Consider the following 14,421-nt stretch of genomic DNA (forward strand, 5'->3'; position numbering starts at 1 on the left):
CTGGGAAGGCCGCACGGGGGCAAGAACAGGGGCCAAAGATAGGGGGAAGGTAGGGGAATTTCCTGGAAGTAATGGAGGATGGTGTAAAAGAACACGACATTGGATTCAAATGACCCAGATTCAAACTCAGCTCTGTCACTTCCAACCAAGGATCTGGGGGAGCCATTGTACCCATACCATGAGAATAACAGTATCTACTTAGCATCGCACCTGGCACACGCTGAGTACTTTTTTGTGTTCCGATACTGTTCTAAATGTATAAATGCATTGATTTATTTAATCCCACTACAACTCTAGGAGACAGGTATTATTATTCTCATTTTAGAAGCACTGCAAATGAGGAAAACGAGGCTCAGAGAAACTAAGGAAGTTCTTCTTAGAGCTAGTGATATATTCCTAAAGGCAGCAACAAATGGGACATACAATCTCCAAGACCACAAGGACTGACTGCAAGTTTCTGCATCAGGACTGGCTCCAATCTTGTTCCCTCAACTGTAGCAAATGACACAGGCCAACTGGTGTTGTAAATAGAGTTAACATAATATATTTATTTTAAGTGCCATTCATGCATATCAGTCTGGCAGCAACAATCCTAATGACACTTGGGATATTTCTTTACAGCACGAAACAGTTACAAAGAATGGGTGCCGTTCATCATAGAGGCAAAATATGAAATCGTGCAATAGCAAAACTGTAGAAACATTAAAACACTGACTGTCCAACAGCAGTACAGAGAGCAGATTGTGTTTGCACAAAAAGCCAATGCATTTTCATCACATATATACAATATAGATATGTACACATCACCCTCTGAATGAACAATATCAAAATACTCTATTCCATTTGAAATAATCCCCGGATTGATTCCCTCCCACTTCAAAGGACATCTGAGAGACATGTATTTACAAGAACACACATGAATACGTTTACATTTCAAAAACTGCCACAAATGCCAGTCGGATTATTCTCCTGGACAGAGTGCCCCCATCTGATTATATGCATTTATTATTCTTTTCCCCAAGAGTCTTCGGTCAATTTAAACCCAAGACAGAGCTTGTTCCGCACTGACAACTAGCAACAGAAACAGACGCCAGAGGGGATGCGCTGCACCTCACCAGGTAACTCCGGCTGTCTGGCGCCCCCCACGAAGGCCTGTCCTGGGCTCCCGGGCCACCTGAGTCACAAGGGTGGGATGGGTCTGAGTGGAGGCTCTGCCTCCAGGGACATGTGTGGTTAGGTTTAAATTCTCATAAAAATATTGATCACTGCAAATCAGTAAATGATTACCAAATGGGAAATCAGCTTCACACAATTTGTAAAATCTTCATCAGTGGTTTCTACTCAAATCATTCAATGTAAGACTGCATTCCAATACCCAAATTGTTTAAAGTGCACATTGCTACCCAAGCAATTTAAAGTTTCAAAACAGCTTTTGTGGTATCTAGAAAACAGTGACTTGAGCAGACTATTGAAAATCACCCCCATTTTTCCAAGTGTTTGCTCTGCAGGCTGCTATCTCATCTTGCCTCCGATCCACGTAAGAGGGGCCTGTTGGCTGCCTTGCCAGAATCCTCCGATTTTCACCGAGCCAAGGGGCTGGAACCGAGCTTCATTTTCCATGCCAAGCAAGGTCCAAACAACAGGAACATAAAAGCCCTTCCTTTCTCCCCAACCTCATCAGCCTTTTACCGTGGCTGGCCTCCCAGTGATTCATTAAAGGCAACACTCCATTAAAACAAAATAGCCACACACAGTGACAAACACTCTCACATACACACATACAGAAACAAAGATGTCTGTCTAGTTCCAGCAGAGGACACTCAACCACAAAATCACTAAGGCTAACTGGAGTGATTTAGTAAGCATGGCTGTAGAGACTAGAGATGCTGAAAAGCAACCAGTGAGCAGTGATTACCCCTTGATTTGATGGAACAGATCATTCCCCCATCATAACTGAAAGAAATTCCACCTTTTTATGGTCTAAAGAACCAATTAAAAATCTATTCATTAAAAAAAAAATCTAATTTCTGTTACTTTTATTATAAAACTAAGACAATCAATCCATGCAAAGTAACTATGATATGATATGAAACAAAACAAAAAAACAACTAATAAAAACCTCAAAGAGGCAGGCTGCATTTCAAGGAAAGTAACCAAATGTCATGCATACACAGACACAAAGGACAACAGAAACAGCAAACCACTTAATGACATCTGCACTGAAGACTGAGGCAAATAAAATCTATGTGTGGCTCTACCCTCCTTTCAGTGCTTCCTAAGTGGAAAGAGAATGAGTGAGGAAACCTGCTTTATAAACAGTGCCCTGCTGTTCTACTGCCCAAATGAACTCTGATTCAAATTCCAGAAAAATTCTATTTAGCTAGTAAGTCTCAATCAGCAGGAATGCTAAGACAGAGACATGCACTCTCACGGTAAAAGGAGTGCCGACAAAGAGAATGACACAATCTTTCTGATTGTCTTGTCTGTAAACTCTTAAGAAAAACAATTCTGTGCTTTCAGACACCGCACTTCTCCTTAATGAACCCAATAGGAGCTGAGCATTCACAGAAGGTAGCAATAAATATTAAAATAACACTTCTGAATAATAAATACAAGAGTGAATATGGAGGCAATGATTTTGTTAAAGAGCTGAGCAATATGCCCAGCTGCTAATCGATCAAAGAAATTTTAGAACTGTTATAATGCAGATTTAGGGAAACAGACATGGAAAAGGTACAACATAAACTCTATAATCCCCCCAAGCATCAGAACAAATTTGGTCAGTTCTTTATGCTGCTCAGGAACAACATGCCCCTCTGGACTGTTTGGAAAGCATCAAACTCTGGGTCCTTACTGAGTAGAACTCAATGCCCATGTTTCTGAAAAACAGATTAAATGAGGGGAACTGGGCTTTGAAAAAATCCATTTCCTTTCAGTTGCCTATATCAGTTAAAAGCATCCTGCAGAAAATAGCCTAACGAGGAATAAAAACTCACAGTTAACTTTCTTTCCAAGACGTAATAATCCAATTAGAAAAATTGAAGCCTTTCAGTAATTTTTGTACATATATTTACACATATGTATCTATAAACTGCTTGCAGCAAAAAAGGCTCTGTCTGAAAAATCAGGCTGGCACTTGTGGTCAACATCGAACTGACACAAATATGCAAAAGCCGTTCAAATCACACAACAGTTAGGAGCTACATAGGGCAGCTGGCAGGGAGACAAACATGTAGTATTTGTTTGGGTCAGATAAAAGCAGTAATTTATCCAGCTAAAATCTTTTTGATTGTCTTCAAAAGAAATTTTGATAACATCGGTAAAGTGATTAGCAACTTTGTTTTCTCGACTGGATTCTCTGAAACCTTTCCCTTCACTGCACAGAAAGGTGACGCTGGGGTCTGGTGCCTTTGCAGAAACAAGCTCTACACAATTGAATCCCAATCAAAGTCATCCTGGATGTCATCTGGAGGCAGAGAGCGCCGCATCTGGAAGGCTTGGGAAGGCATCATGTGCTGCTGGTTCATGGCTCCGTGATGGCCTAGAAGGAAGGAGGCAATGTCAGCAGTGACTTGGGTAGAGAAGAAATAAATAAATGAACACTGATTGAGTACTTACTATGTGCCAGGCACTCAGTGCACATTATCGCTCTAATCTACGTAAGAGCCTTCACCGAGGTGGCTCTTATGATCCTCATTTTATAAATAACAAGGCCTGGGTTTAACAGAATGAGCAAGTTACCCAAGGTCATCCAACTAGTAAAGGGAAGTGATTTGAACTCCATTCACTTGGCTCCAAAACCCACACCTGTTGGATTAAACCAGGAGGTAGCAAGGAGGGCATAAAAAGAATGCTAGAGTGCCCAAGTGTGGGCACAACCCTTTCTCTTAGTCTGTCCTGCATCAATCTGTGTTTCAGCAACATGAATTGGCTCCCATGAGAATGGGAAAAGGAGAATGATGTCAGTGTACCAGTGAAGTCACACTGGGTCATCATGAATTCCCACCAGCAAGTTAACTTTTGTGCCACCAAGTAACAGCGGGTAAACACAGAGGATATCAGCATGGCTGAGTGCCGGAGGCCCTGAGTGCAGGACAGGGCGCCCGCTCTCCACGTTCCTCTTCTTAGATCTGTGTGGCCGTGTGCAAGAGCTTGTGCTCTGCAATTTTGGTGCGTTCTGCCCTTGTCACCATGGCTTTGACAAACCGCTTTCCAAACCAGACTTTTTTTTAAAAGTAATAATCTCTGTTTACTTGCAGAATTCATTCTTTTATCAGGAATTAAACATATCCTTTTCATGCAGATTTTTTTACTGGATGATTACAGTTTTTGTTTGGCTTGCTTGAGCTGATTACAAAGTTTCAAGTAGTCTGCTGCTGATCTCATTTTTCTTATAAGCAAAGCCCCGCCATTTTTCATGTGCCATTTTACAAAATGCTAAGGTTTTCAATACATCACAGTACAGCAGAAATGCCTATATTTATTTTTTAACTTATAAATATCTTAACTATGTGCCAAGCACTAATTTAAGTGATTTGCCTATAATCTTCATTCAATTCTCTTAACAACCCTAGGAGTTAGGTAGTGTTGTGAGCTCTCTTTAACAGAGAAGGAAGTGGAAATAGTAAGGTTAGGCAGCTATCAAGTGGCAAAGCACCAGAATGCAAACCCCGCGAATCCAGTGCCAGAGTCTTAACTACCCTATCTTGCCACTTTCAAGTTCCTGGTGAGTGCTGAGGACAGATAACACTTATTCTTTCCTGTTCACCAAAGAACAGGTCACTTGGCCCCCAACTCCTCCTTCACTATTACCTGGCACACAGTTCTTTGGGGGTTTTGAGTTCCTATCTGCACATCACCATTCTGCTCCTCGAGCAGCCTAAGTGGAGGGGGCAGTGTGGTACACGAGAAAAACAATGAACTCTAAATCGAGATATCAAGGCTTGAGTCTTGGTTTGGCAACTTAGCCAAACTGGGGGCTCTGAGCAAGCTATCTCAACTTCTGAGCCTCCATTTCCTCGTCTAGATAGTCCTTAAGCTCCCTTCCACCTCTAACCACGTGCCTGCCTTTGCTGCCCCGGTAAATGTAACTTATCCTGTATTCAGGAACCTAGGGGGGAAAGCTTATGAACCAGTGACTCCTGCAACTTACCTCTTCTGTAAGAGGCTTCCTTAGAAACTAGAGGTGGGGGGGACTTCAGCAGAATGAATGGAACAGAATACATAGGAGCTAATCAAAGCAAGTTCTTGAAGCCTGCTCAAGTCCCATCAAAGTCAAAAAGCCTCAAAGATTCCTAAGACCCCAGGACAAGCTCTATGCCCTGGACCTCATTAGAGAGGCAGGACAACAATTAGAATCATAGCATCAAAGAGACTTCAGGTCAAATGGCCTAAAGAGCAAATGGCACTTGAATCCCCTTCCTCAGCACTGAAGCCAAGTAACTATGCACCCCACACCCCATCCTCCCTCACCAAGGAGTTTACTCCCTCCTCAATGGCCTTGTTCACTGCTGAGACAGCTAAAGCTTTTCCATATTACCCTCTGAGTACCAAATGCAACACAAATTACCTGCAATAGTCGTTCCTGGAGTGCTGAGTGCCTGTGGGATGTGAGGGTAACCAGGGGGCGGCATCACTGAAGGAGGGAGATTTTGCCTGGAGTCTATGTACAAATTTCCTAATCAGATTGAAAAACAGAAAGAAGGAAAACATATTGCCATTAATAAACAAGTTAAACATTAAAATCTTAATACAATTATTACCTAAAACTAAATTAAGCAGGTAAGGCAAGGAAGAAAAGAGAAAGAAAAATTACTCCTTTCAGATGCTAAAACTACCAAAAGGTGGTGCTGGCTTCTCAAACATGGTGCCAGGCTGGATGTGAGTACACGATGCTAATTCCAGCTCTGTCTCTTACTGTCTGGAGGCCTGAAGGCAAGTTATATGTCTCTATTGTTGTTGTTATATACTTCATAACAGTTCAAAAGCATTTTCATATCTATTACCATCTGAGCCTCCCATTAAGTCCAAAATGAGGGCAAGACAGGGATTATCCCCATTTTATGGCTGGGGCAACCGAGGCTCAGAGAGACTAAGCAGACTTGCCCAAAGAATATCAGTTTGACAGGGGTAGGACTATAATCCAGTTCTCCTAAATCACAGGCTCTTTCTAGTAACCACTGTCCCTATGTCCCTGATTTTCTCACTTTCAAAGCAGACCTATCTGTAAGTGCCCTAGCTGATTAACAAAGTGAATGGGGATACAAAATGACAGGAAAGATCTGCGCAAGTTTAACAGAGTTATACCAAGTAAAGGTGATCAAAAATGTATTATTCAGAAGTGTGGAGAAGGGAAACAGAAATCTCATTTGAATGGCATTTCAGAAGGTTCTTAATATATTTTTGTTGACAGGAGCCATTAAGTGTAACAGCTCTAAAATGTCAATTACATTGCATCCTAATGCAAAGTAGAAAGAGAGAGAAGCAAACATCATAAGCCCACCACCAATTACTCCTGGGGAAAAAGAACCATAACACTGGCTCACATTGTATGGACCATCTGGAATTCTGGAAAGACTATTTCTCCCTTAGGTATTCTATTGTGTCACACAAATTACAATTGCATTCTACCACTGCTGTAATCAAACTAGAAAACAGCAACCATTTTCCCAGAGGAAACTAAAACGATACTCATGGCAGGAACACTGTATTTGGCTGCTCACAAGTTTTTACCTGTCACTGGAATGTCAGACTGCCCATGCTTAAAACAGCCTCTGAAACAGTCTAATTCAGGCCTACCTCTGTTCATGCAAATGAGGACCTAAGACCAGAGGAAAAATAAGACAGAACCAGGAACAGAACCCAGACCTCTGACTTCCAGCCACTGCTTCCCAAGATAACATGACTTTTTATAGCAAAGTTTACAGTCAGAACTAAACTCTTTGGCCAATTTCCCATACTGAAGATTTAGGAAGAAAAGAAAGGAGAAAAGTTACACTAAGCTGCAGCTCTAGTATATTCTTAGAGGAAAAATCCTGCCCCCAAGTGCTGATGAGGCTTTACATGAGTGGCTGGTGCAATTTCTAAACACTGCACCAGGGTGGAGGGACTATGCCACTTTGAGTAATATGGTCACTCATTTATCAGTGACTTCTCAGCCTCTGTCTTGTAAAATCTTAGCTCTCTACTCATCCTTAAAAATTCAAGTCACAATCAAAAGACAACTGATTTTTATGGAGATTAATTCTGTTTTTATATTTTTTTCATTTCTCTTTCTTGGCTTAGTAATTCTTAAAGGGAGAGCGAGGTGACAATTGGAGAAGAATGATGGGAATAAACAAGGATCACAGGAATAAATGGACACCCACATTAAACAAAAAGCCCAAGTTTCTGAACTTATCCCTCCTCCCTACCCCATTGCAGGCAGCTGTTCCTGTGTTCCTCGAACTTATACAGCTGGCAGGAGCCAGGGTGGGAAAAAAGGACACTGTTCTCCAAATACTAGGGATCTGTGCTCTGATCACAGAGATACAGACAAAAAGGAGGGTGGTCATGTTGTACCTTCTACCAATGCTGCAAGCTCCTCACCTAACACAAACTGATTTCCTGGGGCTTTAAAGGGGGCTACTGCCCCTTTTCCTCTCTCTTTGATTTTCCTCTTTTTACCTTTTTGAGAGACAGACATTAAAAACTAGGACAGTGAAAAACAACTACGTATACTGGGAAAATTAGAAAGTGACCACCGACACCAAGAGAAAAAGCACAGGCTCAGAGAAGACCTGAGAAGACTTCAGGGAAAACCTCAGCACGAGGACACCTTGCAACAACCAAGAAAACAAAAACAATAGGCAAAAACAATATTTAAAAACAGCAAACCCCGGGGAAAGGAAATAATCTGGTTTCCACAAGTACCACACTATTAGATTCAAGTGTCTAGTTTTCAACAAAAAAAAAATCACAAGGCATACAAATAAACAAAATAGTATGCCCCAAAAGTAAGAATAAATCAATAAAACTTGCCCTTGAAAAAGATCTGATGACAGACCTACTACACAAAGACTTTAAAACAACTGTCTTAAAGATGCTCAAAGACTAAAGGAAGATGAAAAAAAGTCACGGGTGCATGGGTGGCTCATTCAGTTAAGGATCTGACTCTTGATTTCGGTTCAAGTCCTGATCTCACAGTTTGTGGGTGGGTTTGAGCCCTGCTTTGGGCTCACTGTCAGCATGGAGCCTGCTTGAGATTCATTCTCTCTCTCTCTCTCTCTCTCTGCCCGCCCCCAATATATAAACTTAAAAAAACTTTAAAAAAAAGAATGTATGAACAAACTGAAAATACCAATAAAGAGACAGAAAACCTCAAAAGAAATAAAATTCTAGAACTGAAATGAAAAATTCACTACAGAATTCAAAGATAAATTTGCGCAGTCAGAAGAAAGAATCAGCAAGCTTGAAGATAAGACAATGAAAATTATCTAGGCTTAAGTAACCAAAGAAAAAAATTTGAAAAAAATTAAAAAAACAAAACAAACAGAGCCTAAGGACCTGTGGGACACTATCAAACAGACCAAGTCTGCATTGTGGGAGTTCCAGAAGAAGTGGGGGTTGGGAGGAGTAGAGAAAATGTTTGAAAATATAATGGCTGAAAACAACCCAAATTTGGTAAGAGAGGAATGAAAACATCCAAGAAGCTCAACAAACTCTAAGTAAGATCAAATCAAGAGACCCACGTGTCAAGGGACATATTATAATCAAATTTTCAAAAGCCAAAGATAAAGAGACAATCTTAAAAGGAGAGGGAAGTGACTTGTCACATACAAAGGAACCTCAATAAGATAGAAGATTTTTCATGAGAAATGCTGGGAGTCAGAAGTCAGTGGGCTAATCTATTCAAAGTGCTAAAAGAAAAAGTGTCAACCAAGAATTGCTAAACCCAACAAAACTGTCCTTTTCAAGAGGGAGGGAGAAAATAAGACATTTCCAGATAAACAAAAGCTAAAGAAGTTTGTTACCATTAGACCTGCCCTCCAAGAAATGCTCAAGGGAGTTGTGCAGGGTGAAATAAAAGGACACTAGACAGTAACTCAAAGCTGTATGAAGAAATACAGATCTCAAAAAAGGTAAATACATGAGCTATCATAAGAGCTAGTATTACTGTAGCAACAATCTAGAACTACTTTTTCTTCGCTACACGACTAAAGAGACTAATATATTTTCTAAAAACGGTTAGTCTAGAAGCTCATATTATTGTAACTTTCATTTATAACTCCACATGTTGTTTTCTACGTAATTTAAGAGATGAATGTATTTAAAGGAATTATTAATATATATTTTTGGGCACACTATGTATAAAGAAGTGATTATGTGATGTCAGCAACCAAAAGGGGTAGAGATGGAGCTGTAAAGGAACTGAGATTTTGTGTATTATAGAAGTTAAACTGATAGAAATTCAAATTAGAGTGTTACAACTTTAGGATGGTAAATGTAATCCTCATGGCAACCACAAAGAGCTATGCAATATACACAAAAGGAATGTGAAAGAATTCAAATATTTCACTACAAAAAAATCAACTAAATACAAAAGAAGACAGTAATGCAAAAATAAGTGTCAAAAACCTATAAAACCTTACAGATGACAGAAATCACTCACCAGTAATTACTTTAAATGTGAAGGGATCAAATTCTCCAATCAAAAGACAGAGACTGGCAGAATATGTAAGAACACATATCTATAAAAGACTCACTTTACACCCAAAGACACACATAAAATGAAAGTGGAAGGACTGAAAAAGATATTCCATGCCAAAAAGCAACCAAAGAGAACAGGGATTACTACATTAGTATCAGACAGACTTTCAATCAAAAAAGGTTACAAAGACAAAGAAGGACATTATATATCAACAAAAGGTTAAATACAGCAAAAAGACATAACAATTATAAACACCTTATGCACCTAATAATAGACCACAAAAAATATGAAGCAAAAACTGACAGAATGGAAAGGAGAAATAAACAACTCTGCAATAATAATTGGTGATGTAAATACCCCACACTCAATAATGGAAAGAACAACCAGGCAGAAGATAAGTAAGGAAACAGAGAACACAATAAACCAACTAGATCTAACAGACAAGTACAGAACATTCTACCCAAAACAGTATAGTATACACATTCTTCTCAAGTGCACCTGGACATTTCATAGGACAGACCATATTTAGGCTCCACATTAAGTCTCAATAGATTTTAAATGATAAGACATACAAAGTATCTTCTCTGACCACAACAGGATGAAGTTAGAAATCAGTAACAGAAGTAAACTGGAAAATTCTCAAATTTGTGGAAGTTAAAACAACCCTCAAACAACTAACAGATCAAAGAAGAGATCATAAGAAAAATTAGAAAATACTTAGAGGCAAATGTAAACAAAACAACATATGGAGACTTATGGAACAGCCAGAGTAGTGTCGAGGGGGAAATTTATAGTCATAAACACATAAAAACAAGGAATATCTCCATCAAAAACCTAACTTTACAATTTTAAGACCTACAGGGGCACCTGGGTGGCTCAGTTAAGTGTCTGACTCAATTTCAGCTCAGGTCACGATCTCATGGTTCATGAGTTCAAGACCTGCATCAGGCTCTGTGCTGACTGTTAGACTGCTTGGGATTCTCTCTCTCCCTCTGCCCCTCCCATGCTGGTGCACACTCAATACCTCTCTCAAAATAAATAAAAATTAAAAAAAAAAAAAAAAAAGACCTACAAAAAAAGAACAGAATAAATCCAAAGCTATCAGAAAGAAGGAAATCATAAAGATTAGAGCAGAGATAAATAAAATAGAGAACGGGTAAAATCAGAAATGAAAGTGTATCGTGATAGTACAATGGATAAAAAATGGGGCACCTGGGTGGCTCAGTCAGTTAAACATCTAACTTTGGTTTAGGTCATGATCTCACAGTTTGAGTTCAAGCCCCATGTTGGGCTCTGTGTTGACAGCTCAGAGCTTGGAGCCTGCTTCGGATTCTGTGTCTCCCTCTCTGCCCTTCCCCACTTGTGCTTGCTCGCTCGCTCTCTCACAAAAATAAAATAAACATTAAAAAAATTACTAAAACTGATCAAAAAGTAAAAAAACAGGATCATATGAGAGTACTACGAGCAACTGTACACTAATATATTGGATAACCTAGATGAAATGAACAAATTCCTAGAAACACAAGAGCCACCAAGACTAAATCACAAAGAAATAGAAAATCTGAATACACTTAAAACTATAAGATTGAATCAGTAAATCAAAAATCTATCAGCAAAGAAAAGCCTTGGACCTGACAGCTTCACTGGTGAATTATACCAAACATTTAAATAACTAACACCAATCCTTCTCAAACTTTTCCAAAACACTGAAAGACAGGAAGCACTTCCTAACTCATCCTATGAGGCCAAAATTAGCCTGATACCAAAGTGAGACAAAGACACCTAACAAGGAAACTACAGACCAATGTCCTTTATGAACACTGATCCAAAAACTCTAAACAAAATACAAGCAAAATTAATTTAATACCATATTAGAAGGATTAAACACCATGACCAAGTGAGATTATTTCTGGAATATAAAAGGGTAGTCCAACATATGAAAATTGATCAATGCAATACACCACACTAACAGAATAAAGGGGGGGATAAACCTACATGCTCATCTCAATTGATGCAGAAGAAGTTAATGATGAAAGTTTCATAATAAAAACACAAACTAGGAATAAAAGGAAGCTACTTTAACATGTTAAAAACCATATTCGGAAATCCCACAGCAAACATTATGTTCAATGGTGAAAGACTTGAAAACTTTTCTAAGACCAAGAACACAGCAAGGATGTCGACTTTTACCACTTTCATTTACCATACTACTGGGAGTTCTAGCCAGAGCAATTAGGCAAGAAAGAGAAATAAAAGGCATCAAAATCAGAAAGGAAAAAGTATATTTATCTCAGCTCACAGATACGCTCTTATATGTAAAAACCTCCAAAGTTTCCACCCCCAAGGTAAGCAAACTGTCAGAATAAGTAAATCCAGCAAAGTAGAGGATACAAAGCCAATATGCAAAAATCAGTTCCATTTTTACACAATGAGCAATCTGAAAAAGGAAATTATAGAAATAAGTCCATTTACAATGGCATAAAAAATACTTAGGGATTAATTACAGAAGTTTAAGACTTGTACAATGAAAACTACAAAAACATTGCTGAAAGAAATTCAAGACGACATAAATTAAATGAAAACGTATCTCATGTTCACAGACTGGAAGACAATACTGTTAAGATGTCAATACTATCCAAAGTGATCTACAGAGTCAATGTAATCTGTATCAAAAATCCATTTTTTCTTTTTGGCAAAAACAGAAAATCCCATCCTAAAATGTATAGGGAATCTCAAGAGACCCTGAAGAGCCAAAACTATCTTGAACAACAAAGCTGGCAGACTCACACTTCCTGATTTCAAAACTTAGTACAAAAACATAGTAGCTGAAATAATGTGGTGCTGGCATAAAGACAAATATAGTAAGAACACTGGAATAGAACACAGAACCCAGGAACGAACTCTTGTGTATATAGTCAAATGATTTTTTTTCAAGTTTGTGTATTTATTTTGAGAGGGGGTGGGGAAGGGGCAGAGGGAGAGGGAGAGAAAATCCTAAGCAGGCCCTGTGCTGTCAGTGTGGGGCCCAATGTGGGGCTTGAACCCATGAACCATGAGATCACGACCTGAGCTGAAACTAAGAGTCAGACGCCCAACTGACTGAGCCACCCAGGAGCCCCTGGTCAAATGATTTTTGACAAAGGTGTCAAAACCTTTCTATGGGGAAAGGACGGTCTTTTCAGCTAGGAAAAGACTGGATATACATACGCAAAAGCAGGAAACTGGACTCTTATCTGACAGCGTATACAAAAATTAACTCAAAATGGGTCAAAGACTTAAATGCAAGACCTAAACCATAAAATTCTTAGATGAAAACATAGGGAAAGAGCTACATAACATTGGATTTGGCAATGATTTCTTGGATAGGATACCAAAGTCACAGGCTACAAAAAACAGATGAGCTGGACTCCATGAAAAATTTAAAAACTGTGCATCAAAAGATACTATCAACACAGTAAAAAAAGAAAAAATAATAAAGGAAAATATCTGCAAATCATGTACCTGACAAAGGGTTAATAACCAGAAATATCAAGAACTACTACTAACAAAAACTACTAAAAACTCAGCAACAAAAGAAAAACACAACCCAATTAAAAAATGGACAAAGGACTTGAATAGACAGTTCTCCAAAGAAGATCCAAAAATGGCCAATAAGCAAATGAAAAGCTGCTCAGTATCACTAATTATCAAGGAATGCAAATCAAAACTACAATGAGATACCACCTCACACCCAATAACTATTTTTTTTAAAAAGAAAGAGAAAAAAAAAAAAAACCCCAGAAAATAACAAATGTTGGCGACGCAGAAAAACTGGAACCCTTGTACACTGTTAGTGGGATTGTAAAATGGTATAGCCACTGTGAAAAACAGTATGGTTCCTCAAAAAAATGAAACAGGGAAGCTTGCTAAGAGGGTTCTCGGTGAAAAGCCTGGCTCGACTTTTGGCAGACCGACCGACTGGAAGAGAGCTATTCGCTGATAGCCGTGCTGCTAACCATAGTCAAGCAGTAACTTGGATTACTTCCGCAACCCAGGGTGGAGCTCCCGCCAGTGCTAGACCCTGAGCTTGGCACAGTGGGGATCTCTGAAGACCTAAAGTAGGATAGATCTGCCTGTGAATGAGTGGAAATGATATGTATTTCAGAAGTGGTTTTTGTTCCAGAAGTCCATTCAGGTCACAATCTCTACTGCAGAGACTTTGAGCGATATCTTTCCTCACTCCTCTTTGCTTCTTCAACCTGAGGATGAGATGTTTTTGCAATCCAGGCCTATCTCAAGAAACAAGAAAAATCCCAGATACAAAATCTAACAGCACACCTAAAGGAAATAGAAGCAGAACAGCAAAGACACCCCAAGCCCAGCAGAAGAGAAATAATAAAGATCAGAGCAGAAATAAACAATATAGAATCTAAAAAAACTGTAGAGCAGATCAATGAAACCAAGAGTTGGTTTTGTGAAAAAATAAACAAAATTGATAAACCTCTAGCCAGACTTCTCAAAAAGAAAAGGGAGATGACCCAAATAGATAAAATCATGAATGAAAATGGAATTATTACAACCAACCCCTCAGAAATACAAGCAATTATCAGAGAATACTATGAAAAATTATATGCCAACAAACTGGACAACCTGGAAGAAATGGACAAATTCCTAAACACCCACACACTTCCAAAACTCAAACAGGAAGAAATAGAAAACTTGAACAGACCCATAACCAGCAAAGAAATTCAATC

The 14,421-nt window shown here is 39.1% G+C and overlaps 1 protein-coding gene across 11 annotated transcripts in view; it reads right to left on the minus strand.

The window, feature by feature from the left end:
• Positions 1–528: 528 nt before the first annotated feature.
• FOXJ3 (forkhead box J3) overlaps positions 529–14,421 on the minus strand; it is a 147,952-nt gene continuing 134,059 nt past the window's right edge. For all 11 annotated transcript variants that reach the window (XM_023258564.2, XM_023258563.2, XM_003989956.6 and 8 more), the window contains 2 exons: positions 5,570–5,677; positions 529–3,541 (listed from right to left, as the gene is read on the minus strand). In XM_023258564.2, coding sequence (XP_023114332.1) covers positions 3,426–3,541; positions 5,570–5,677 — 224 coding nt within the window. In that variant the 3' untranslated portion in view covers positions 529–3,425. The remainder of the gene's footprint in view (positions 3,542–5,569; positions 5,678–14,421) is intronic.

Source organism: Felis catus, chromosome C1, assembly GCF_018350175.1.
Source record: "Felis catus isolate Fca126 chromosome C1, F.catus_Fca126_mat1.0, whole genome shotgun sequence".
Lineage (NCBI taxonomy): Eukaryota > Metazoa > Chordata > Mammalia > Carnivora > Felidae > Felis > Felis catus.